Source organism: Juglans microcarpa x Juglans regia, chromosome 5S (genome assembly GCF_004785595.1).
Source record: "Juglans microcarpa x Juglans regia isolate MS1-56 chromosome 5S, Jm3101_v1.0, whole genome shotgun sequence".
Classification (NCBI taxonomy): Eukaryota; Viridiplantae; Streptophyta; class Magnoliopsida; order Fagales; family Juglandaceae; genus Juglans; species Juglans microcarpa x Juglans regia.
In genome coordinates this window covers 5473154-5496833 of record NC_054603.1, presented here as the reverse complement: position 1 = coordinate 5496833, position 23680 = coordinate 5473154, and the positions used below count along the sequence as shown (strand labels likewise).

Below are 23680 nucleotides of genomic sequence, written 5' to 3'. Positions count from 1 at the left end.
CGTCCTAAATAATCTCCGAATGAGCAGATAAAACTCTTCCAAATAAGTATCTTTAGCCTTTCCACTTTTATTTTTATGAAAAGTACTACTGTAGAAAAGGGGCAAGTGAATCTTTCTTCGCCCAGGCATTGCACTTAAATGCTTTTCCATGCACACAATGTGTAAGCTGGGAACCAAACTTCCCTGCCACTTAAGCTGTAAGTGTCATTGCTTCGTGTACTTTAAGTATACGGTACTACGGTACACTTGGAATACATAGCGGGCATACACAAGTGCACAGTGAGTAGGGGGCACACCCCGTGGACCCTGGGCATCCCTCACCCACCGGCTACGGGGACACCGACGGCCACCATCTTGGCCGCTGGCATAGTCTGCCGGCTCGTTAGTGGTCGCTGACCACCATGGTGTGCTAATGGTGGCCTGCGGCCTCGCACCAAGCCTTCAGGCGTGCTCGCGGAAGCACACCACAAGCCACGAGGACCCATCGGCAACCATCCCACTGGCCATTGTGTCCTCTGAACCTCCTTGAAGATGGCCCAAGAGCATCGCTCGGCAACGAAGACCTTGCCTCATGACCATGGGCACGAGACTGCACATGGCAAAGATCTCCTCTGCCCAGTCCTGCCATGGCACTACAGAGCCACTGGCCGCCACCCAGTGGCCCGCTGGCGTTGTCTGCCCCCCCAGATGTGGTTCTCGACCACCTTAGCCATGGATGGTAATAGTGGGCCATGTGCACAGTACACAAAGAGTGCATCAATGCACACGGCAGGCTCACAGCACTATCATGAGCCCCATGTCCTCATAAGCGGTCATCACCTAAACTGCTAGCATCTTCTTCCACCCTCGAGGTGGTCCTCAACCACTGCAGTGGGCAAAGGTGGCCCATGGCCACACAGGCCCCATGCGTCAAACTGCAAATGGTCAGTATTCTGCTCAGCCCAATTGCATCGTGGCACATTAAGGGTGCCGACGGCCACCATGTGGACCGCCAAAATTTTCTGCCCCGCCTGAACACTACCTTCGCGACCCACAACCACACGGTGGGCAATAATGGCTTGAAGCCACACCCCAGTGCACGGACTCCATGACCTCATCTCCTTGACTAGCTCACAGCCAAGATCCACCAATCCCCAGCCATGCTTCGTAGGCAGCGCTCCACGGCCAACACTTTTTGGCCACACTAGCCACGAACATGACTCTCAGCATGAACAAGTGCGCAGCCTGGATGATTGAGCAGCCAACCTTCAACACACGACCACCCAATTCTTTTGGTTATGTGGGCAACATGCAACACACATTGTATGGCCCATGCAATGCGTTCACCAGCTACGTTTGCTTGATCACTACATGCACGACTCTGAATGCCTTACGTGCCACACGCAAACACCACCGATACCCTGCATGTTGCGTGCACACCTTGGACGACCACCACTTCAGCCAAGTGCAAGCGAGCAACCAACACTAGATACCGGTCGCCATGCTCAAACCAAGGACAAGCATGCACCTAAAAAAATGGAAATGGAAATAAAAATAAGGAGTAGGAAGAGAAGAAATGACAAACAACAACGAGCAATTTTGGTCAAGCAGCGGACAAACAACATAGGCGAAAATCAGTCATAGCAACTAAACACTTTGGTTTGTCCCTCTCAAAACTTATGTGAATTTTTTTTTGCTAACATAATTCTTCAACTTCTTTTTCAACCTGAGAGCTCTAGAGAAAACTTCTTCTTCAGCCAGTAGATCTACAGCTCTCATTGTACAGTAAGAAATGAGAGGTTGTGAGAGACTGTAAACAAGTTTATTATAATGAAATCTCCCCTCCCTGTACTCCCATGGACGTAGGCCTAGTGCCGAACTATGTAAATCTGTGTGTCCATCTCTCCCTATTTTCTTTGCATTTAAATACTGTTCACCATCATGGATGTACGCACCGATTGACACGGTACAATAGCACCAGACCACCACCGGGGGCTCCTAACAACACCGATCAAGGCCCAACCCACCTCAGTGCGTCCCGAGAATAAATCTTTTTTTCCTTCTGGGCTGTGCTTTTTTGGGCATTAACAAGAATTTTCATGCGTTTTAGTTTATTAATTTCATAGCTTCTACGATGATTTACAATTGTAAACAAGATATGCCTATATATGCTACAATAGAAATGTTTTGTTTAATGGAATTTTTTGTCCAAAAAAGGTCATCTTCATCACAAAAATTATATATATATAAAACTAACCTATCAATTAGCAAATCCATTGCAGAACCAAGTGGTTTCGACTTGCATACACTTTTGTCCTTCTGTCTGGGGTCCTCCATCTCTGTATCATGTGTCCCTCTCATAGATGGCATAAATTAAGTGCCTAAGTTTGCGGCGACTATTTCGCTAAAATTACATAGGTATTTTACATAGAGATTCTGTTTTATTACTTTCCTATCCAACTTCGATTAAAGATTACATCTCAATCTATATACTCTAGAGGTTATGCAAGGTCTAATCACTAGGGGTTATTTGGGCATGCAGCATTTTGACGTTCCTAGCTCAATCAGTGAATTTTTCTATTTCCAAGGCAATAACTCCACCAAATGAATGGGGGCTAACTTCCTTCTATAATTGACCTAATTCTGATTCAAAATTCAAAGTCGATGGAGTCGCTCGTACGTCTTGTAAGACCATTCACAGCTGCCTAATAGACTCTAAATTCATTGGTTATAATTATTTAGCGCCTGATACAGTTAATTCTATGTTAATTATTTAATGCTAGATATATTTTTATGTTGTTTAGATTTTGGGCACTTTTTTTTAAAAAAAAGTAAAGTTTATCGTTAAAAAATTATTTTTTTATACGTGTGATTTTAGATTTACTCACTTTTTTCAAATAAAGTACGTAATACTTACAAACTTTAAAATTATTTCTCTTCTATATATAATATACATAGAATTATTTCTCTCGGAATTATAGATCTAGTAAAATCCCATCCACGTGGTAGGCACCACATGAAGGTTATAAAAGTCAAAGCTCAAACTCACTTTTGCATTCTTGAATTAAGAAAAAAGATGCATTCATGTGTTAATTATTTGAGGTCGATGCTTGAGAAATATATATGTATATATGCATTCTCGTTGTTTCATTTAAACCATCATTCATATGTCCACATTGATCAGACATGACTGCCGTCTATATTTGAAGAATGGTCTGAAATTACAGGGACCTCAAGACAGACGTTTTCTAAGCAGGTTGTCCCTGAGGTCTAAAAAGCTGGATCTATTCAAATCCGTTGAAAATAATACTAGTTTGGATAATTTCCGCATCAATGATAAGAAACAAACAAAGTACACCCTGGCTATATTAATTAATTGGTGTTGAACCATGCATGCATATGATCATCTCAAAACATGAGTAATCAGACATGATTCTCCTTTATAACATGTACGTAGGACACCATGATATTGAATATTGTCGTGATGCTAAGTTGGACGTGATTTCCATCCATCCGTCCATCAAACAATTAATATACATAAAACAGGTAACTCTCTGCGAAAAGATTCTTATGAGCTATAAAAGTAATAAAATGCAAACTCCCCATGCAAACACGAAGACAAAATTACTTCAAGTATTTCTAGGTACGTAGGGCTGGGAGTTCCTCATTTTCTATACCCAGTTTCTGGCTTTCTTTTTCACATAGTTTTCGCTAGCTGTTAATTTCATATGTTGTTTAATCCTTGAAAATCTCTCATCAGCTTAATTTCTCTCTCTCTATAGCAACAAATTAAACATCATGCACATGTCACGCATAACGAGACAGTTTTGGGTGCCCTTTAGCCAGGCCTAATCCTTAAAAAAATGATTCCCCTTCTTTCCCAAAGAGTCAAAGACTGAGGAGCAGGCCAGCCGTATTTGTCATGCGAAGACATATAAATTCTAAATTCTTTGGCAGATAGCATTGGAAAGTAAACCCTTTGATGGTACGGAAAAAGACAGCTGATATACGGTGCACATTCAGAGAACTTATTTGTGGTCTATTCTCCTCACAAATAGTCATGATCTCATAGTAAATAAATCGTTGTAAATGCTCTTTTTCTTTTTTTTTTTTTTTTTTTTTTCCAGTAGAGAATGAATGGAAGGCGTGTGATCTCTTATCTTGCAGCTTCCAGCGTAGCGTATGATCCCCAGGCCTCCTTCCCTTTGATCTCCAAGTTATGCACATCCGTATTGTCTGGTTTTATTTTATTTCTTTTGCAGAAACATACAGCATGTGCTGGCTTTCACCATCCCGCGTATTGTCTGGCTTTAAATCACCATTATCATGGTTGCCGAGAAGATACCTACATTTTTAATTGGCGTAGTAAAGGAATAAGGGAATTAATTACTGTTGCATTGGTCAGAATTAAAGTACTTTTTCCAAAGAAGGTAATTTGAACTAATTTGAAGCCGAAGTTGCTATGGACATCAAATGGATATGTATAGGAATGATTAAGATAATTTCCTACAATTTTCTGGAAAAATGGTACTCCAGTGAGCTGGGAGTAGGTAGCCCTGCAGTTTTACTTAACTCCGCCCAAACAATATGCCAAAGACGATCCATTAATGCCTATCTTGGAGTTTGGAGCTGACTGGTGTTCGATTCTTACGACGTACCAGATCGATCCCTACGTACGTTGCATGCCATAAATTTCTGAGAAATTAATCTCACTTAAATTAACCTGGTAGCAAGAGAACCGAAATAGTTGGATAAAGCTGTCGAGCGCTAAAGTAGACAGCCAACAGCTTATTAAATTAATTAGCTGCTCCGACCTGTATCGCTTTTTGAAGAAATTAGCTAGTCATGCACTTAGTCAAATAAGTACTAGTTTATAATACATATTAGTCATGATATATATATATATATATATATATATAACATGCAGGCATCAACGTCTAGCAGCTTATAGCTAGGGTCAAAAGACTAAATTCTTGCTTCAACTACCGATCCTAGCTAGCCAGTGAGAATTTTACACATTGATTTATAATAGCGCTCCAGTATTTTTATTTTGACCAGATAAAAGCAATTTTATTTCTATTCGGAACATTATCATTGGATTAATGTAACAACTCATCAAGTAGTACTCTTTAACATATTCTTCGTTAATTTGTTGTTTTCCAGGATGTCAAAAAGTAATTTAGTCAAGTTGATCATGAGTCCCATGCAGCAATATTGTGCGTGTATGAAACCAATATTATTTTTCCGCTATCATGAAAAGTCGAAATTAATGATATATATATATAGAGCAATGCTACGTACAGTCCTCAAATAAGGACTACATTGCAAGCCTAGTTAATTTTATCTTTAAATTTTTTCAAAGTTACAATAATGTCCTTATCAAAATGATAATTTTTTTCATTTAATGAATGACTTGCACATACAGTCCCTATTTGGGGACTGCAAATAGAATTTCTCATATATATATATATATATGAGTAATGCTATAGAATGCATATGCAAGTGCTGCGCAATCGTTTTGAAAAAGAGCGAGAATTATTATTAAAAAATTAATTTTGTTTCATATGAGTTACATATTTATTCATTTTTTTCAAAAAATACGTAATTTTTGCGTATTCTATGATTATAAATATCATTTATATATATATGTCATTATTTGAGCGCTCAAGTCCCACTAAAATTGACTAATTAATTTATAATCAAGATCTCAGAACCCCATCAAAAGTCATTCCAACGTATAAGAAATGAAATAAAGCTGTGAAACAAAGAATTACGTACGTACATCATATGGACAAGAAAACTGGTCTGATTTATATGGGCAGAAAGTCCTGGTTTAGGTGGGAAGAAAATGAAAGGTTGATGAAGGAATGGCCCACGCGCGCATTACTTATTATAACCCTCATGTTGAGAATTTAACTTCGTAAACAAGTTGATTAGATTTGTTATTATTGGTTGTTATAAAAATGGAAGGGTCTCTAACAGAGGTCAACAATTAATAATCACGAGCAAGCCGGAGAGAGAGAGAGAGAGAGAGAGAGAGAGAGAGAGAGAGAGAGAGAGAGAGAGAGAGAGAGAGAGAGAGAGAGGAGGGTGGACAGCTGTCAAAGGTTGGGAGCAGTCACATGATTTCTAACAGTCCAAGGGACAGTTGCATATGTATTCATAATGTCAGTATTATTGCAATTTAAAGAGAACACGTAGTACTAGTGTGACCGAAATGATTTATTTATTTATTTATTTTGAAAAACACCATAAGTCTTATTATATATAATTAGTATAACTTTAGTTCAGATGCTGAATGAAACAAAAATGTCCCAAAACCGAGTAGGAAATAAAACCCCCCCCCCCCCCCCCCCCCCCCCCCTCTCTCTCTCTCTCTCTCCCCGGCCCCTCCCTCGATCCCTCTCTGATGATCATATGATCGAAGTGTTCAAGGACTAAGTACTACCCAACTTCAATCCGTCCAAATCCCCTAAAAGCTTGCAGTTTCGGAGGCATGCGAGGATTAATCCAGAGACATGTTTGAGTACTGTAGATCATTGATCGGCAAAATGAAAGGGGGAGGACTAATGTGGCATACTTTCGTCATTGATGGTTTGTATTTTGGGAAAGAACACCATAAATTTAGTTATAAACTGATCTGTGATCATAGCTTATCTTCGCTAGTTCTTCGCTTTTGTGGAGTTTTATTACCTGCTTGCTTACAATTCTAAATGGGTTTTTTCATGAGTTTTGGGAAGGAATGAAACATGATCATCTACCAGACCGTACTCCTAATTATAATACGTGGGAGTTCTTGAAAGAAGCATTTGTTACTGATCTGTTAAATTATTTCCTTTTCATTTTTTCATGATCTAAAATTAGTCTATATTCTTAGAGAAAGCCTAAGAATACATATGTCCTTGGAAAATATTGGTTTTTTCTTGTTTAAATGATCATTTTTTAAAGATATTAAAAACGGATACATGACTAGCAATGGTGTTTTCACAAAACAGATATATATTTGCTTTGCAATTACCCATTTTTTATGGCCTGTGATGAACTGACATGCGAACGATTTTTATGTGTAGCTACTACCAAGTATATATGCTAAAACGAAGTAAGGAGAAAAGAAAAGAGAGGAAAGATCTCTCCCTCTCCCTCTCTCTGATTTCTGGTCTCTCTCTCTCTCTCACTGCATCCACCGGCCCGTCAGGTTTTCATATAGCCTAGATTTATTGTTGTTCATTCTGATTACATGCCCTCCACATATTTATTAGGTCAAGAAATGAAATTTTATTCATTATGAAAATTGGAAGAACATTAATCTGATATCATATATATATATATATATTGTTTCATGTGATCTCTTGAAAAGAAAGAATTTTGTTTCGCAGTAATCGATCCCTCCGTAGTAATTAATTATATAGGTCGAGAAGAATTTCCTCTTTCCATTGGTCACCATGTTACTCATGAAACATTCATAGATATTGGCAAATGTTGATTTTCGATTGCCTAATTTACTCCTCATAGGAGATGCATCTTGGCATCTGACTTTCTTAATTTGCAGAACAAGTACTGGAGATAAATGACAAGGAGGGTTTGGACCTTGTCAGTCTCATGAGAAATATTGGGTTAAAAAAGAAAAAAACATCATATACTTCCCATTTTCGTAGCATGCAGTAGTTTGTTAATTTCCCTTCTTTTTTTTTTTTTTTTTCCCATCTTCTGAACACTAATTAAGAGTTACTTGGATCGAGTTCCTCATGGAGTGAATTTCTTGTATATAGGACGTATGTCCACTCAATAGCCAGCAACTCTTTAGTCTGCACATGTGACTTTTGTCAGTGTATGAGTCGTGGGAATTTGATCTCTGCTGGGATTCTGTGCATGGAATCCTTTTGTTTTCTCCACAGCTACATTGAACCTCTGGATAGAATAGAGAATGTTAGTCTAACTAGCTAGTTAGTGCATGTAAAACACATATTGATAGGATCTAGGTTAAAGTCTTTAAATAAAAATTTACTCCCATTTATAAAGGTGGATGAAACATTAATTCGTGATGTCGAGGGATACACCATTAAATGTTTCCTGCAATACATAATTAGTACCTCCAGTTAGCTATCACCTATAAAGCAGTGAGCCCGGCTGGCCTGTAAGATCATCAATGGCAGCTACCTTGCTTAATTAGAACATTTTAAATAGTTGCATCTCTTAAGAGAGTAATTAGTTATAGCCTTAATGATATAAGTGAACACATGCATGCTATATATAGTAGTGGATTGATCGGATTATTCTAATTAATCAGTTAGATTCGATCGTTTTTATGTACATTTTCATGGTTAATATATATTATTCTAGATTATATGTATGAACAAGAAGAGATTTTGAAGCATAAGATAAAAAAAAATCAAAATTAAAAGAAAATTGATATATATATTTTTTAAAGTAAGAAAAAATGATAGTTGTAAGTTATGTGAATGAAAAAAGATATTTGCAACCATAAATTGTGCAATCGACGAGTAATCATTTTGAAAAAAGTGAATAAAACATGAGACTTTTTTTTTAATCTTTTAATAGTAGACCCTATTATTTTTTAAATCAATTACACGACATTTACGTACTTCACGGTTATACGTAGAATTACTCTTTTCAAGCTTTTATGGAGAAATATTGTACAATATTATGATTGCGAAACGTTATGATGTTTAGACAGTGAAGGTACTGTAAATAAATGAAGTTCATTAGCAAGCGTCAGGTTGAAACCTAGCTGGTATTTTATAACCTAAAACAAGTTTAAATTATTTCAGCTCCTTTTTCTTTCAGCGGTCTAACTTCTGAAGAAAGAACTCAATTTTTGGAGCCTGGAGGTGGTCTAAAGAAAACTAAAGTAGCCATGACAGAAGGATCATCAGATATCTATGATAATGAAGAAAGTAGTGACAGGAGTGAGGAACAGGCCGCCGAAAATGCCTCTGTAGTGTCTTCACAAAGGTGCTCGTCTTTTGACTTAAATGAAGAAGCCTGTAGTACTATGGCTCAGGTTACTGGACTCAGCAATATTGAGGATGAACATGTGAAAAGAATAGATGGGAATTCAGGTAATAACGACATCTCCGGTACTGATAATCAAGGAAAGGAAAGGACGAGTACTAGAGTCAGGCAATATGTTAGATCAAAAATGCCTCGGCTTCGGTGGACTCCTGAGCTCCATCTTTCTTTTGTTCATGCGGTTGAAAGGCTCGGTGGACAAGAGAGTGAGTTTCAACCATGCATATATATACTTGTCAAAGAAATAAAAAAGAAAGAGAACTTCAGTGATAGATATTTACCCAATGATCGGCCTGGATTAATGGTGCAGGAGCAACTCCCAAATCAGTTCTTCAGCTCATGAGCGTGAGAGGACTCAGTATAGCCCACGTAAAGAGTCATTTACAGGTACTACTGCAGATGGGATCGTTATGATTATATCTCTTATAACCTCAAAAAGCTGATTAATCATCAGTTTGAAGCTTTTCTAGAATTAACCAATCATAGAGCCCAATTTTACCTAGCAAGAGTCCACCACTAATAAGGTTAGTCACGTGCTATTGGAGTTTGTAAAACCCTAGCCCCACGTTAGAAATATGAATAACTTGCTTAGGCCTCCTTTCAATGTTGAGATGAGAAATACGAGAAATCTATGTATAGTAGTAAAATAGTTTCAGTTAAGATATTTTATGAGATTTTGATAAATGAGGAAAAAATTATTTGCATAAAAATATTATAAAATTAAATTAATATTGTTATAATATATTTTTTAATATTATTTTTATTTTGAGATTTAAAAAATTTGAATCGTTTTTTGTATTTTATTTAGAAATTTAAGAAAATTGTAATAATTAGGTAATAAAAAAATTAAGATTTGAAGTTAAAAATATATTTGTGTTTAAGTAGTGTTTGGATATTGAGATAATATGAGATGAAATGAAATCAACTCATCTTCCAAACAAGGTCTTAAAGGGATTAGGTTATAAAGATAATCATGAGTGTTAAGACTTACTAAATGAAACTCGACTCATGAGCGACTTCTTTTTTTATAATGTCATTACAATATTATCTCTTTTTTATTTTCTTTTGCTAGTTTAACTAATACTTTCATTCATTTTTTAATCGTATATTTCAGATGTACAGAAGTAAGAAGCTCGATGAGGCTGGACAAGGTAATAAAATTTTATGATATTTCGCTAGCTTATATATGATATATATTAATTAATATCACACACACACACACACACACACACATAATATATATATATATATATATATATATATATATATATAGTTGTAATGATATGGCCGGGAAATTAAACAAATTAGATAACTCCAAAGTATAACTGATTTAAAGAAGCTCCTAGGAGGCTCGGAGTAATGACTCAAAAATTAATAATTCAGAATATTAATACAAGTTTTACATGAAAACCTTCTAGCTTTGAGGTTTTTGCATGTGCTTGTTCATGAAATTGTCATATTTTGTCTCGGTCATGATGGAACTGCGAATTAAGATAGAAACTAATTAAGCATTTTTCTTTTAACCCGTGATTTCGTCCCTTTTTTGACAGTACTGGGTAAAACGTACAGCCCATTGCAAGGAAGAAATCATATGCAAGGCATTGATCTTCACCAAACGATCACCAGTACTACTACTCATCAGCACTTCAGAATGGAGAATGGTGGGATAGTTCTAGCTAGGCATTCTGAACATCATGATCAGTATAATGTTGGTCATAGTCTTTTGCACTCACCCCTCTCCCAATTATCTTTAGATCATATGATCAAAGCTAGCTTCCAAAGGTAACTATTATTATATATATATATATATATATATATATATATATACACACATGACTCTCCTTGTAACTCAATCATATGATTATAAAGTGAAGAAGTTGGTCAAGATAAGTGAAAAGAATTTCATTAAAATAAAATAAAATTCCGAGATTGTTAGTGGCATGTGAAATAGAGTAATACTATGTACAAATCTTAGGTGTACAAGACTCGTGCAAGTCTTTTTTGAAAAAGTGTCTAAGCAAGACTTGTATGTAAAGCTTGTACATGTCATTATTCCTTTAAGAAACACGAAATTGTTTCATGTTCGTGATTCCCTCTCTCTCATTATAGGTTGCATGAGCAGTGGCCAGCTACCAATCAGCATGCCATGAGAAGGGCAAGTTATCTAATAAGCAAAGATATTGGAGGAGAAAAGGATTTCAGCAGCAGCTCAACAGCCTTCGAAACTCAAGGCAATTCAACATCTTCAAACCAAACTCATGCAATGGATAAAGACATCCGAATTGGACCCATGAGACCTAGCCGATTTCTTGAGAAAAAGAGATATTTGCCTCCATCATTCGAAACGATTAGCAGTCAATGGAAAGTAAAAAGAACTAATACCAATATTACGTGGGATAATATTGTTGTCGCCAATACAAACGGTAGGCAGCTCCTATCAAGTTCAGAAGATCATCTTGTGAGAAACTCCAATAGCTTTAAACCCGAGTTTGAGCCCCCGTTTCGGCTTGAGGTAACTTTTTAATTCGATAAATACCCGTTTTGAGCATGTTATTAAGCATATATATAATAAAAATAAATTAAATCTATTTCTTCTTCTTCCTAGCTAATTTTATTTTACTCATTCCTTTTTTAAAATGCAGCTGAATGAAACGAAAATGTTGAAGGACAACGCATGGTTTCCTGATTTGCAACTAAGACTTAGCCAAAGAGTTGTGAACGACGACGAGAAGACTCACGGCACAGGAACAAATGAAATTAGCACTATGCTTTCTCTTTCTTAGCTTATTATATATTAATTTGTCGCCAAACTCATACAGATTACATACATACACAAAAATATGACGTAGCACAACGTCAAGGCCAAATTGAGAGCAAGTGCTAAGAATTTGACTTATATATATGTAAATAAAAAAAAAAATAGCGCCATCAAAGTGAGATCGTTCTAAGTGCTTGCCCTTATTGAAGCCAAGGACGAAGATAAGAAAAAGACAAACAAGATTGTTGAGAAATGATGTTCAAATTCCGATATAATGTGATAGTGTGTGTGTGTGTGTGTGTATATATATATAGTACCATGGTCCTTCTTACCAGAGCTGAATTGGATGTGTGGGAGAAAAGAGAAGAGGTAAGGTTTTCTCCAAGATTATAGTAAGTAGATTATCTGGTTTGCTCCCTCGATTGATCTCCTATGAGCAAGGAGCATTTATTCCTGGGCGTAACATTTTTGAGAACATCTCGCTGGCTCAGGAAATGGTGCATTCCATAAATAAAAGGGTGCAGGGTGGAAATGTCATGGTAAATATTAATATGACAAAGGCATACGACAGAGTGCATTGGGAGTTTCTTTTAGTGGTGCTTGAGAGTTTTGGTTTTTCGTGGCAGTTCTGTAAATTGGTAGAGGAGTGTGTGAAGTCACCTTGGTACTCTGTTATGATGAATGAGACATATAAGGGCTTTTTCAAGGCAAGTAGGGGACTCCGTCAAGGCGATCCCCTTTCGCCTTATTTGTTTAATTTGATGGAAGAGGTCTTGTCTTGTCTATTAAGGAAATAATTTGAGGAGGGACGCATCGAAAGGTTCTATCATCCACAGGGAGCGCCGTTGATTTCGCATTTACTTTAGGCGGATGATGTTTTTATTTTTATTAATGGTGGAAAAAGATCTTTGAGACGATTGGTTGACACCTTACTCACTTATGAGTGGTGGTCTAGACAGATGGTTAATAAAGAAAAATCTGCACTTTTCCATTCTAGTCGAATCAATATAGCACGAAGAAGGGGATTGACAAGGGTCTCGGGTTTTGTGGAAGGGCAGTTTTCGGTGTGTTATTTGGGAGCTCCCCTTGTGAATGGGAGGGCTTAATGCATCACATTTATAGTTTTTGGTGGTTAAGATCAGGTCCAAAGTAGTGGGATGGAAGGCGAAATTATTATCGCAAGGTGGTAAAATTGTTCTACTTAGACATGTATTATCGAGTATGGCTTCTTACATTCTTGCGGTCATAAACGTGCCAAAGGCTGTAATAGGTAAGATTAACTCTATTCTTGCCACATTCTTTTGGGGGGAGGAAAATGGGAGATTGAAGACTAAATGAAGGTCCTGTTCTAGAATTTGCAAGCCTATGGCCGAATGTGGTTTGGGGATTAGGGGCTTCTTGGAAGTTCAACTTGCAATGTATATGAAGTTAGCTTGGTGCTTAATGTCTATATATTCTTTATGGTCGAGGTTTTTCTTGGCTAAATATGCTAGACAGTGTCATGTCTCTTTTGTATCGAGACCAGCTAATGGGTCTAGGCTATGGAGGTCTATAGTTTCGGTTATTCCTGCAGTGTGTGAACAGATGAAGTACAAAGTGAGAGAAGGGAAAATTTCCTTCTGGTTTGACAAGTGGTTCTCAGTGAGCCCTTTTTGTGAGTTGGTTCAGCCAGTTGTAAATCTTGGGAATGGCTGGAACATGGAGTTGTTAGTTCAGCTAGTGGGTGAGGAAATTGCTGAAAATGTTTTAAGGATCGTTCGAGTTGGGTAGCAAGGTAATGATATTTTAATTTGGAAAGCTGCTAAAGATTGGTCCTTCTCTTTGACTACTGCGTGGGAGCTGGTTCGAGTTATGGGTCAGCCTTCTCCTTGGCTTAATTGGATTTAGCACAATTTACTCCCTAAGAAGATCTCAGTATGTATGTGGAGAGCTCGTTTTAATTGCTTATATGTGGATGTCAAAGTGCAAACTTGGGGAGTTGCTCTAGCCTCTAGGTGTGATTGTTGTTCTGGTCCACATGATGAGACCTTGGATCATATCTTTGCAACAGGTAAGATTGCTTCTAAGGTATGGAGGGCTACTTCAGTGGCTCTTGGAGTTTATTGTGTGCAGACTGTAACATGGTGGAGACGTGTATCCCTATGGTTGTCTTGTGCGAAGAAGTCCTCTAAAAGAGGAATCTGATTGGTGTCCTTCCTACTGTTATCACTTGGAGGCTGTGGCAGAGGAGATGCAAGGCTAGGATGGAAGGTGCTTATGAGTCTGCAGAGTGTGTATGGCGCTCAGTTCGGCTTTGGTTAGGCAGGTTAGTGAACGAGATGCCTGATAAAAAGGCTTTGTCTTCCTTTGATGCCATGGTTCTTTGGGAATTGGATATTAATTTTTTAGAGGGTCCGATTGAGAGAGTTTTTCCAGTTGCTTGGTCCAGGCCTCGAATTGGTTGGTAGAAACTTAATGTTGATGGTAGCTGTAGGGGAAATTTGGGTAACTGTGGGGGTGGTGGTGTTGTTCGGGATCATCGTGGGGATGTTAATGGTGTCTTTTCGGATCATTTTGGGGAAGGTACCAATAATGAGGTTGAGTTGAGGGCGCTGCTTCAAGGGGTCCATTTATGTAAAGAGCTGGGCTGCCAATCTGTGATTATCGAATGTGATTCGAAAGTAGTATGTGATTGGTAATCAATGTAGTGTATGGTACCTTTGAGATTTCTGGGAGGAGCTTCTTGAGGTTTTGGATGGGATGCGTTATGAAGTGGTGCATCAATTTCGGGAAGGAAATAGAGCTGCAGATTTGCTTGCACGGTAGGGTGAATCTTGGTTGGTCTGCAGGTGGGGTGCGGAAGTGAGTTTACCAGCTTCTTTGCATGGGATATATATTATGTACGGATAAGTTAGGCTTCCTAGCTTTCGTAAACATAAGTGAATATGTATAGGTTCTAGTGTTTTGACTTCTTTGATTTCCTTTATGGGTATTGGTGTTTTGGATTTTCATAAACGAAAATGTATACGTTGCCCTGGTGTGGATTCTTTTTTTTTTTTTTTTGGGGGGGGGGGGGGGGAGTTGTTTTGTTACTCCTTTGGGTTTGATGTGTTTACAAGGTTTTTCTCCGTCATAAGTGAGGGTTCTTTAATAAAATTCGGAGGGGGTCACTTTTGGACATGTGACCTCTTCTCTTCTTAAAAAAAAAAAATAGTATTGTCGAAGCCGTGCATGTGTTCTTAAATGTATTCTTGGATGCAATTAGTACTCTTTTGTAACAAGTTTATCCTCTTGCTTATATATATAGTAGATCGTAACCTACTAAATAGAAGTAAGAGTGTAAATCAATCCCCTTTGTTCGGCGAAGGGATTAGACCAAGCACGACACCGTTGACCCCAAATTTGGGCTTGGTGTGCCGACCAAACCGTGTTGATTGTGTGTTTCGTGCTGCTTGCCGTCATCGAGCTGGTCAACCTAGCTCCATTAATACTGCAGTCCGGTTTGTTCCATTGACATAGCAAAACAAGAAAATAAAAAGTTCCAACAATTTCAACAATCAACATGAAATATTCCAAAATAACATGAACTTGTTGCAGAATGGATTATATCGTACGTTTCTTGATTTTTTGGATTGGTGATAAAGTGTCAAAAACTACATAATTAAGTTGTTAAAGTGAATGAATTGTTTAACCAAAAAATGAATTAAGCACTTAATTATGTAGTAGTTTTTAATACTTGACTCAATGTTAAATTCTGGTATTTTGCACTTGAAAAGAGTTGTAATGCAGCTGGTCCACACCAAAATTAATACTCCAAAATTTTACTCCTCTCATATCTTACTAATGTTGCAGGGCATTATAGGAAAGATGTTAAAAGCACATGGGTATTTTTGGAAATACCTAACTGGCATGGTAATACCCAAGAGAAGGCACCGAGCAGCAGACTCATGCATCAGTTCACGCAAAAGATGAGGGAGACAACGAAATGCAAAGGGAATCAATTCACACATCAAGGACGGACAACTATGGCACGATCTGGATTGTGGCCTCACGAGCAGTGCAAGACGCACAACTGCAGGGATCGTGGCCTCCATTTAGAGCAAGATGCGCATTACAGAGGAAAAGAAAGGGGAAACGCACACTGCAGGGGCTGGAGGCAGAACAAAACGCAAACTGGAGGACTTGGAACGGGACGCGAAACGCACGAACGAGGGGGCCTCACAAGAACGCAGCACACGCACATTATAAAAGGAAAAAAATTTGGCCGTGCGTTCCTCTCCTTCTTCGATTTTTTTCACTTTTTCTTTTAGGGGATTTTCGGCTTCAGACCTTTGTTTTGTGGGGAATTTATTTTCTCAATTGTAGAGATTCTTGATTTTTTTTTTCGGCAGTTTTGTTATGCACAGAGCACCCTTTTATGAGTTTGAGTTTACTTGTTTTAATTTCTATTTTCTCGAGAGAATGATGTTAGGCTAAATTTACAGCTTGAGCTACAAAATATGAATTTTCTTGCACTAAACTACTGATTAGAGTGATTCTAATATGATAAGAATCCATTTTATAGTTTTGCAAGTTGATTTTGTTGAGATAAGTCAAAACCAGAAACTCTTGTTCTTGTACTACTGTTGACGTAAGGCACAGCAAAATCTTAGTAATATTTTCAAGGTTTTTCATGGTTAGTATTCATAGTAAATTTATTTGCACTCTATAGATACTTTAGACTTGAAATCTGGTTTTAAATCTTCATTTTCCGATTGTTAATGCTTAGACTAGATTGACAATTGAGTTATAGAGTTAGACCTCTTAATCAGAGTTTGGAAAAGGAGGAAACATTCTTGTAGCCCAAGTGTTTGACATTTTGTGTCACTTGTTTTGATATTACTGTAATCTCTACATTTCCTGCACCCATTTCTCTAGCATTCAATTTCTTTTCTCATTTCTTTCTATTTCCATTTCTTTTAAGTCTACAAGCATTCAAAAAATTATTCAAAAAAATAGAGAAAAGACTCAAACCATTCTTCATTAATACCCTTCAAATCAGTACATAAATATACTTTTCTTACATCTTTTCTTGGTTGCATAAATAGCTATTTCACAAACAAGCTCCTCACACAAAATACATTTCATTATATGTTTGCTCAACATGAATACTATTGTCCCTGTGAAAATGACCATGGAACTCATCTATGTACTACTTTGATAGCTTCTACACTTGGAAGACAGATTTAGAAAGCCATCAAGTTTTTGGCACCGTTGCCAGGGACAATTGGTGTTTATCAGAGCATTCTCATATTGTTGATAAGACATTTGTAGTGTTGTGAACCTCTTCACAGCTTGGGTGACATTCTTCTTTGTTTTATTTTACTTTATTATTTTTTCTTCTTGTTCGTCTTACATATTTTTTTTTTTATTTTCTGCTCTTGTTTGTATGACTGGTTGGACTAGGGACCATACTTCTCGGTTGGTTAGGACAGAATCACAAGCATCTCTTACCTCAGCATCACTTTCTCTCGAGTCATCTTCTGACACTAATAACACCATGGCTGAAAATGAGAATCATGATAGGGAAGTGGTAAATCAGAACAGGACACTTAAAGATTATTTACAACCTGTCAGAACTAGCACACCCTCATGCATAATCCAATCTTTGAATGCAAATGCCTTTAATTTCAAATCTGGAATGATTCCATTAATTCCACATTTTCATGGCATGGAATCCGAGAACCCTTACCTTCATATCAAAGAGTTTGAAGAGGTTTGTTCTACATTCATGGACCAGACATGCACTGAGGAGGTTATTAGATTAAAGTTGTTTCCATTTTCCTTGAAAGATAAGGCTAAAACGTGGTTAAATTCATTAAGACCTAGAACCATAGGCACATGACAGGAAATGCAAACTGAATTTTTAAAGAAATTCTTTCCAATACATATGACAAATGCACTTAAAAGACAAATCATGAACTTTACCCAAAAAGATTCTGAAACTTTTTATCAAAATTGGGAAAGGTTCAAGGATCTTTTAAATGCTTGTCCTCATCATAGTTATGAAAATTGGCGTGTGATAAATTTTTTTTATGAAAGTTTGACACCTAAAATGCGTCAATTTGTACAAACCATGTGTAATGGAGAATTTTTCGACAAATAGCTTGAGGAAGGATTTGAATATTTTGATTACCTTGTTGAAAATGCTAATCTTGGGACACAACTGATGTATATGATAGGTCTAGGCAAGTTGAGTCTGGTCATGGAAAATATACTTTAAAAGAAGATGATGATTTGCGTGCTAAATTAACCTTGTTGTCCAGAAAAATGGAAGCCATGGAGTTGAAAAAAGTAAATGAAGTGCATGTTGTCCATAAAAATTCTGAGAAGCCATGGGCATTCAATTAATGAGTGTCTCACGATCCCCGCATTCAAAGAGGTATTGTTGGACCAATCGAATGCTGTAAATATTATACATAAACCCTATTCTGGTTCTTACTCTAATTCTTACAATCCAGGATAGAGAAACCACCCAAATTTTGGGTGGAGAAGTGACTAGTAAGTAGCTCCAGCAGCCTTGGCTCCGGGACCCTCTCAACTCACAATTCAAGCACCTCCAATGCAAAAGAAAGGACTTGAGAAGATGGTACAGCAGCTGTCAAACACCTTGCAGCAATTTATTCAAGGTCAAGCAACAATCAACAATCAAAACTCTCAAGCGATAAATAACATTCGGAGCACACTTACAAAGATGACTACGGCATGGAGCTCTCAAGAAAAAGGAAAAATTCCTGCACAACCTCAACCCAATCCACAAAGTTAGCCACTTCATGGAGCGGTTGAGAGTTCAAATGTAAGGCAAGTGAAAGCAGTCCCAACTTTGAGAAATGTAGGATGGTGAACATTCCAACTCAAAGTTCAGACAAAGCTGGTAAGGTCTCTAAACCTGTGCAAAATGAGGCTAAAAAGGGTGAGGTTGAACAAAATGAAACTAAAAAGATTTCATGTCCTGTACCTGCTCCTTTTCCTCAAAGATTGGCTCCACTGCACAAAGACAAACATCAATCTAAAAAATTTTAGAAATATTCAAGCAAGTTAGAATTAACATTTCTTTGTTGTATGTTATTCAACAAATTCCTACATATGTTAAGTTTCTAAAAGATTTGTGTACTGTTAAAAAGAAATTAAATGCGCAAAAGAAATCTTTTCTTACTGAGCAGGTCAGTGCCATAATTCAAAGCAATACCCCACTAAAATATAAAGACCCCGATTCACCAACAATTGCTTGTGTTATAGGAAGTTCAAAAATTGGTCAAGCATTGTTAGATCTAGGTTCAAGTGTGAATTTACTGCCTTATAATATTTATGAGCAGCTTGATTTGGGGGAATTAAAACCAACTCCTATCATTTTACAACTAGCGGACAAGTCTATTAAAATGCCAACAGGGGTTGTTAAGGATGTCTTAGTTCAAGTGGATAAATTTTTTTACCCCGTAGATTTTGTTGTGTTGGATGTTCACTTGACACCAAAATCTTCTTTTCAAGCACCTGTGATTCTTGGGAGACATTTTCTTGCTACTTCAAATGCATTAATAAATTGTATGAGTGGTGTTTTAAAGCTAAGTTTTGGGAACATGACCCTTGAACTAAACATTTTTAATATTTGTAGGCAACCTCAAGACTTGGAAGATGTACAAGAAGTAAATTTGCTAGAAAGCATCCTTGAGGAAGAGGCTTATTTGGCATACCAGTCCATTGACCTGCTATTTGAGTTAGAAAATATTTGTGATCTCATCACTGATGACACCCCCATTGATATTTCTCCTGTTTTTAATGCAGAAAATAAATTTGAGACTAAATGGAGGCCAAAAATTGAGCAGCTCCCACCATTGACAGCAAGTTTGAAACTTTCAGCAAATGAAATCCCAACTCACTCATGACCAAGAAGGGAGACTAATGGAAGTCTTAAGGCAGCACAAAGGTGCTATTGGATGGACAATCGCGGATATAAAAGGTATAAATCCTCTTGTGTGAACTCATATGATTTATTTAGAAGAAAATGCAAAAGTCTCTAGGGAGATGCAAAGGAGACTAAATCCTACCATGAAAGAGGTAGTAAAAACAAAGGTTTTGAAACTACTTGACGTGAGAATTATCTACCCTATTGCGGACAGCAAGTGGGTAAGTCTCATTCATGTAATTCCAAAAAAGTCTAGGCTTACTATTGTGAAAAATGAGAAAAATAAACTTATTCCTACTAGGATTTCTACTGGTTAGCGAATGTGTATATATTATAGGAAGTTGAATGCTGCCACTAGGAAAGATCATTTCCCTTTGCAATTTCTTGATCAAGTGTTAGAAAAAGTTGCTGGCCATGATTTCTATTGCTTTCTTGATGGATTTTCTGGTTTTTACCAAATAGAAATAGCACCTGAAGATCAAGAGAAAACAACTTTTACCTGCCCGTTTGGCATTTTTGCATTTAGAAGTATTCATGGATGATTTTTCAATATTTGGCAGTTCTTTTGATGCATGTTTGACCAACTTACAAGCTGTTTTAGCTAGGTGTGAAGAGAAGCATTTGCTTCTCAATTGGGAAAAGTGTCAATTTATGGTTCAACAAGGCATAATTCTTGGTCACATAGTCTCATCACGAGGTATTGAGGTCGATAAAGCTAAATCAAGCTTATCTCCAAGCTTCCTATACCCAAAACAGTAAAAGAAATCAGATCATTTCTTGGGCATGCTGGGTTTTATAGGAGATTCATTCAAACTTTTAGTTCTATCTCTATTAATACTAAACTTAATTGTGAGAATTTAGTACTTATTATTAACAATTACTAATTCTTTAATGTTCAATTATAGTAGTATAATATAAGTAGTGTCTAACTTATTAGTGAGATTAATAAACTTTAATAATATGATTAAAATAGTATAATTAGTGTCTAATTATACTAGTATATTAATTTTATGTTATAAGATTAATAGATTTGAATAATAAGATAGAACTTCATGTTATATTAATTAGAAATGTAACATAAAATATATATAATAATTATATATAATATAAAAAAATTAAAAATATATATGTACTGATTCGGTTCGGTTTTAACCGATTTTCAAAATATGAAAATCGGTATTGCACTAGTTTAGGACCTGTTTTTGTTTTTAAGAACAGTACCGCAACGAACTAGTTACAAACCGGACCAAACCCACTGGTTCAATCAGGTTCAACCGGTTTTCTGATTTTTTCTTACACCCCTACTTATATATGAGTTACTGGTCGTATTGTACGTGCATTGTTTTTTTATATTTTTAAAATAAAGAATAATTCAATTGTAATAAAAATATTACATTTTCATAATAAAATGAAAGTGTGATATATATAATATTATTATTATGTATTTATAGTAGATATTGATATCTCAACATATAGCACGGCTGTACCATATGATAATGACATGAATTCTTTTGTTAATTCCTTGGACTATGTTAGTTCCAACAATAAGCTTGTCGAGGACAGCCACTGAGTGTTTGTCTAACACAAATTCCTTCAAGGACAAAGTTTTGCAGTAAAAGGTGCTGCAACTAGTTGTGGTGAGTAGTATTATAGTTTTAAAAAAGAGTTTTACTATGTATAAATAAGTTTGCGTATTAATCTACGTATTAATATTATTACCTTCATATTCTAAATTTAAATTAGCACTATTTTCAATAAGAAAAAATTTAATTGTAAGCGATTATGCGCACTAATACGTATATCTATTCAACATGATTGGTCAGAAAGTAAATTTTATTAAAAATAATATTAATTTAAATTTAGAATATGAAGTCAACAATATTAGTACGCAGATTAATACGTAAACTTGTTTATACATAGTAAAACTCTTTCAATAAAATCTATTTTCTGATTAATCATATTGAATGAATATATATATTAGTATATAAAATCGTTTATAATTAAATTTTTATTTAAAAAAATATAGAAAAGGATTAGAAGTTACGGAAAATTGATGGCGCAGGCAGTCAGGCAGGGGTAGAAGAAAAGGCAATTATAAAAAGCAGCTTGATCGAAGGATCATGACAGTAATTAATGATCTAAGGATTCAGCTCGGTAAACCAATCCTTTTAATTAAGACTTCTGACTTTCTGCTTTCCTTTCAGGTTAGAACTCACTTTCTACTTAATAAAAAACTGAAGCAATTGCAGAAAACATCAATTACAAGTAATTATACTTGGTACTACTTCAGCAAATCTTTGTATATATGTTCCAACAGTCCAACAGTCTATGTATACATGATAAGAACTGCTACATACACGTACCAACAGTTTATATAAGTTTATAATTTAACGTATCGTATCAAGTTACGTTATTTTATAAATTTATTTTTATATAATCTCTTTGTAATTAGCGTATTTCTCGTACTGAGATTTGTACTTTAGGCTTGAGTCTTTGAGGTCCAATATTATCACTAATTAATATATGGGTAAAAATAGATTTTTAAAATGTAAAATGGATTTGTAGTATCATGTGTAGGTTACACTATAAAAGCAAGCCTTTCTTCCCACCTTCCAAATAATGAATATGGTGAGAAATTAAAACCAGACCCACATAACTTGTTGAATGAATTATAAATACGTATGTATGGTATTAGGTGAGATCTTAAGAGCAAATAATGTCAAGCGTCTCATCTCATTAAAGTTGTGAAACCCACCTCTGATGTGTATGGATTGTAGTTCAACTACCATGCTTTGAAAGTTTTTAAATTATTTAATTTGATTTTACTTTTGGAATTCTATTTTCTACGGTTGATTTGATGGGAGACAAGTAGTGAGCATTTTAGATGGCAAGTGGACATCATTCATCGTTGAGAAAGAAGATTCTATCGTGACAATGGCCTCATTTCCTCACTTAGGCCAAGAAATTGTAATATGAGCGATGTTTAATCATAAGCGAAGTAAAATAAAAAACTTTTGACCTAGAAGTGACCATAATAGCACATTCCCTTGCTTGGAAGGGCCTAAGCAGTCCTACAATTAGAAGCTCATCAATGGGGTTGGATTAAGGATTTGCAGGGCTCTCTCGAAATAGATTGAACTGTAGCTCGACCTTCCACCCATCAAACAAACCCAGTAAGAAAAGGCCATTTCTAGCCCAGAAAGTCATTTGTAGGAACTCATGGGCTTTAAACTGTAACCGATCGAATACTGATCAGTTAAGGAAAGCTTTCCCTTGGGTTCTGGAGTTGCAACCTAAATCTGGGATGGGCACCACCTTTTCGTTAAAAATTTAAAACGTTGTAAATGAGAGAGATTTCTTTCCTGAGCATTGGTATTGATTTAGTTAAATATCATCTTATCTTCAAAATTTAAAAAAATAGAGATAGAATCATCTGCATTGGAGTAGTCAAATAGTAGCTTCAAATATAAGGTATAGTATTTCATCTCATCATTACAACTTTGCATTGAAATAGAGATAGAATCATCTACATTGGAGTAATCATATGCATTTGAATTCAAAACTCACCTTAACTCATCTCTTCATTATAATTTTTTTAAATTCTCACACAAAATATAATAAATAATTCAACTTTTTTAAATCCCAAAACAACTTTTCCAAATTCTCACAAAATATAATTCAACTTTTATTCTACTATTCATAAACTATCTCAACTCATGTTTAAATCCAAACCATATTTTTTCATATTTGAATATATACTGTTCATCTTCAAAAGTGATATTTTATTTTAGACCCAGCTATTAGACCCAACTGCTCATAACTGCTTCGATATATTAAGATTTGCTTCTATGTTATACTTGGCCTTGTATATTAGGTTTCAAATATTAGGTTCACATATAGTCTTCAAGAATAAGTTGATTTTGTAAATTAGTTTGTGGAGAAAAATTAGTTTGGAAACAATATTTAAATAAAAATTAAATTATTAATTAACA

At 36.1% G+C, this 23680-nt stretch overlaps 1 protein-coding gene and 1 non-coding gene across 4 annotated transcripts; one reads left to right on the top strand and one right to left on the bottom strand.

Moving 5' to 3' along the window:
* The first annotated feature begins 6266 nt into the window (after positions 1 to 6266).
* On the top strand, positions 6267 to 12020 carry LOC121266720. Of its 3 annotated transcripts, none has more exons than XM_041170521.1 (7): positions 6267 to 6573; positions 8785 to 9215; positions 9320 to 9396; positions 10124 to 10160; positions 10560 to 10791; positions 11119 to 11521; positions 11652 to 12020. In XM_041170521.1, exons 2-7 carry the CDS (start codon positions 8855 to 8857, stop codon positions 11790 to 11792), a joined length of 1251 nt encoding a protein of 416 aa, XP_041026455.1. In that variant the 5' UTR covers positions 6267 to 6573; positions 8785 to 8854; the 3' UTR covers positions 11793 to 12020. The 3 variants fall into 3 exon arrangements, with proteins under 3 accessions (XP_041026455.1, XP_041026454.1, XP_041026456.1); XM_041170520.1 differs by having other exon boundaries at positions 8769 to 9215; XM_041170522.1 differs by having other exon boundaries at positions 6267 to 7174.
* A 5664-nt stretch (positions 12021 to 17684) lies between these two features.
* Positions 17685 to 17791, bottom strand: LOC121268708. The gene has a single exon (XR_005941221.1). It is a non-coding gene; the product is annotated as a small nucleolar RNA R71 (small nucleolar RNA).
* Positions 17792 to 23680: the final 5889 nt, after the last annotated feature.